Consider the following 205-nt stretch of genomic DNA (forward strand, 5'->3'; position numbering starts at 1 on the left):
AGACAAAACAAACAAAACACAAAACAGCAGCAACTGCAGCACCACCAGTATCAGATGCAGCAGCAGCAGCAGCAGCAGCAACAGCAGCAGCAGCAGCAACAGCAGCAGCAGCAGCAGCAGCAGCAGCAGCACGCCTGACCTTGCAGACAGCAGCAAACTTTTCGGGGTCGTCTCCCTTTAGGCTGCTCAGCAGCCACCAGCATCC

At 56.1% G+C, this 205-nt stretch overlaps 1 protein-coding gene across 1 annotated transcript in view; it reads right to left on the reverse strand.

The window, feature by feature from the left end:
* Positions 1-205, reverse strand: part of EMH_0007780 (uncharacterized protein) — a gene marked incomplete at both ends in the record, with an annotated part of 8,648 nt that overhangs the window by 1,395 nt on the left and 7,048 nt on the right. Inside the window, 1 exon segment of the mRNA XM_013498127.1 lies at positions 140-203. Within this exon segment, the coding sequence (XP_013353581.1) occupies positions 140-203 (64 nt within the window).

Source organism: Eimeria mitis, genomic scaffold (assembly GCF_000499745.2).
Source record: "Eimeria mitis Houghton genomic scaffold, Emh_scaff320, whole genome shotgun sequence".
Taxonomy (NCBI): domain Eukaryota; phylum Apicomplexa; class Conoidasida; order Eucoccidiorida; family Eimeriidae; genus Eimeria; species Eimeria mitis.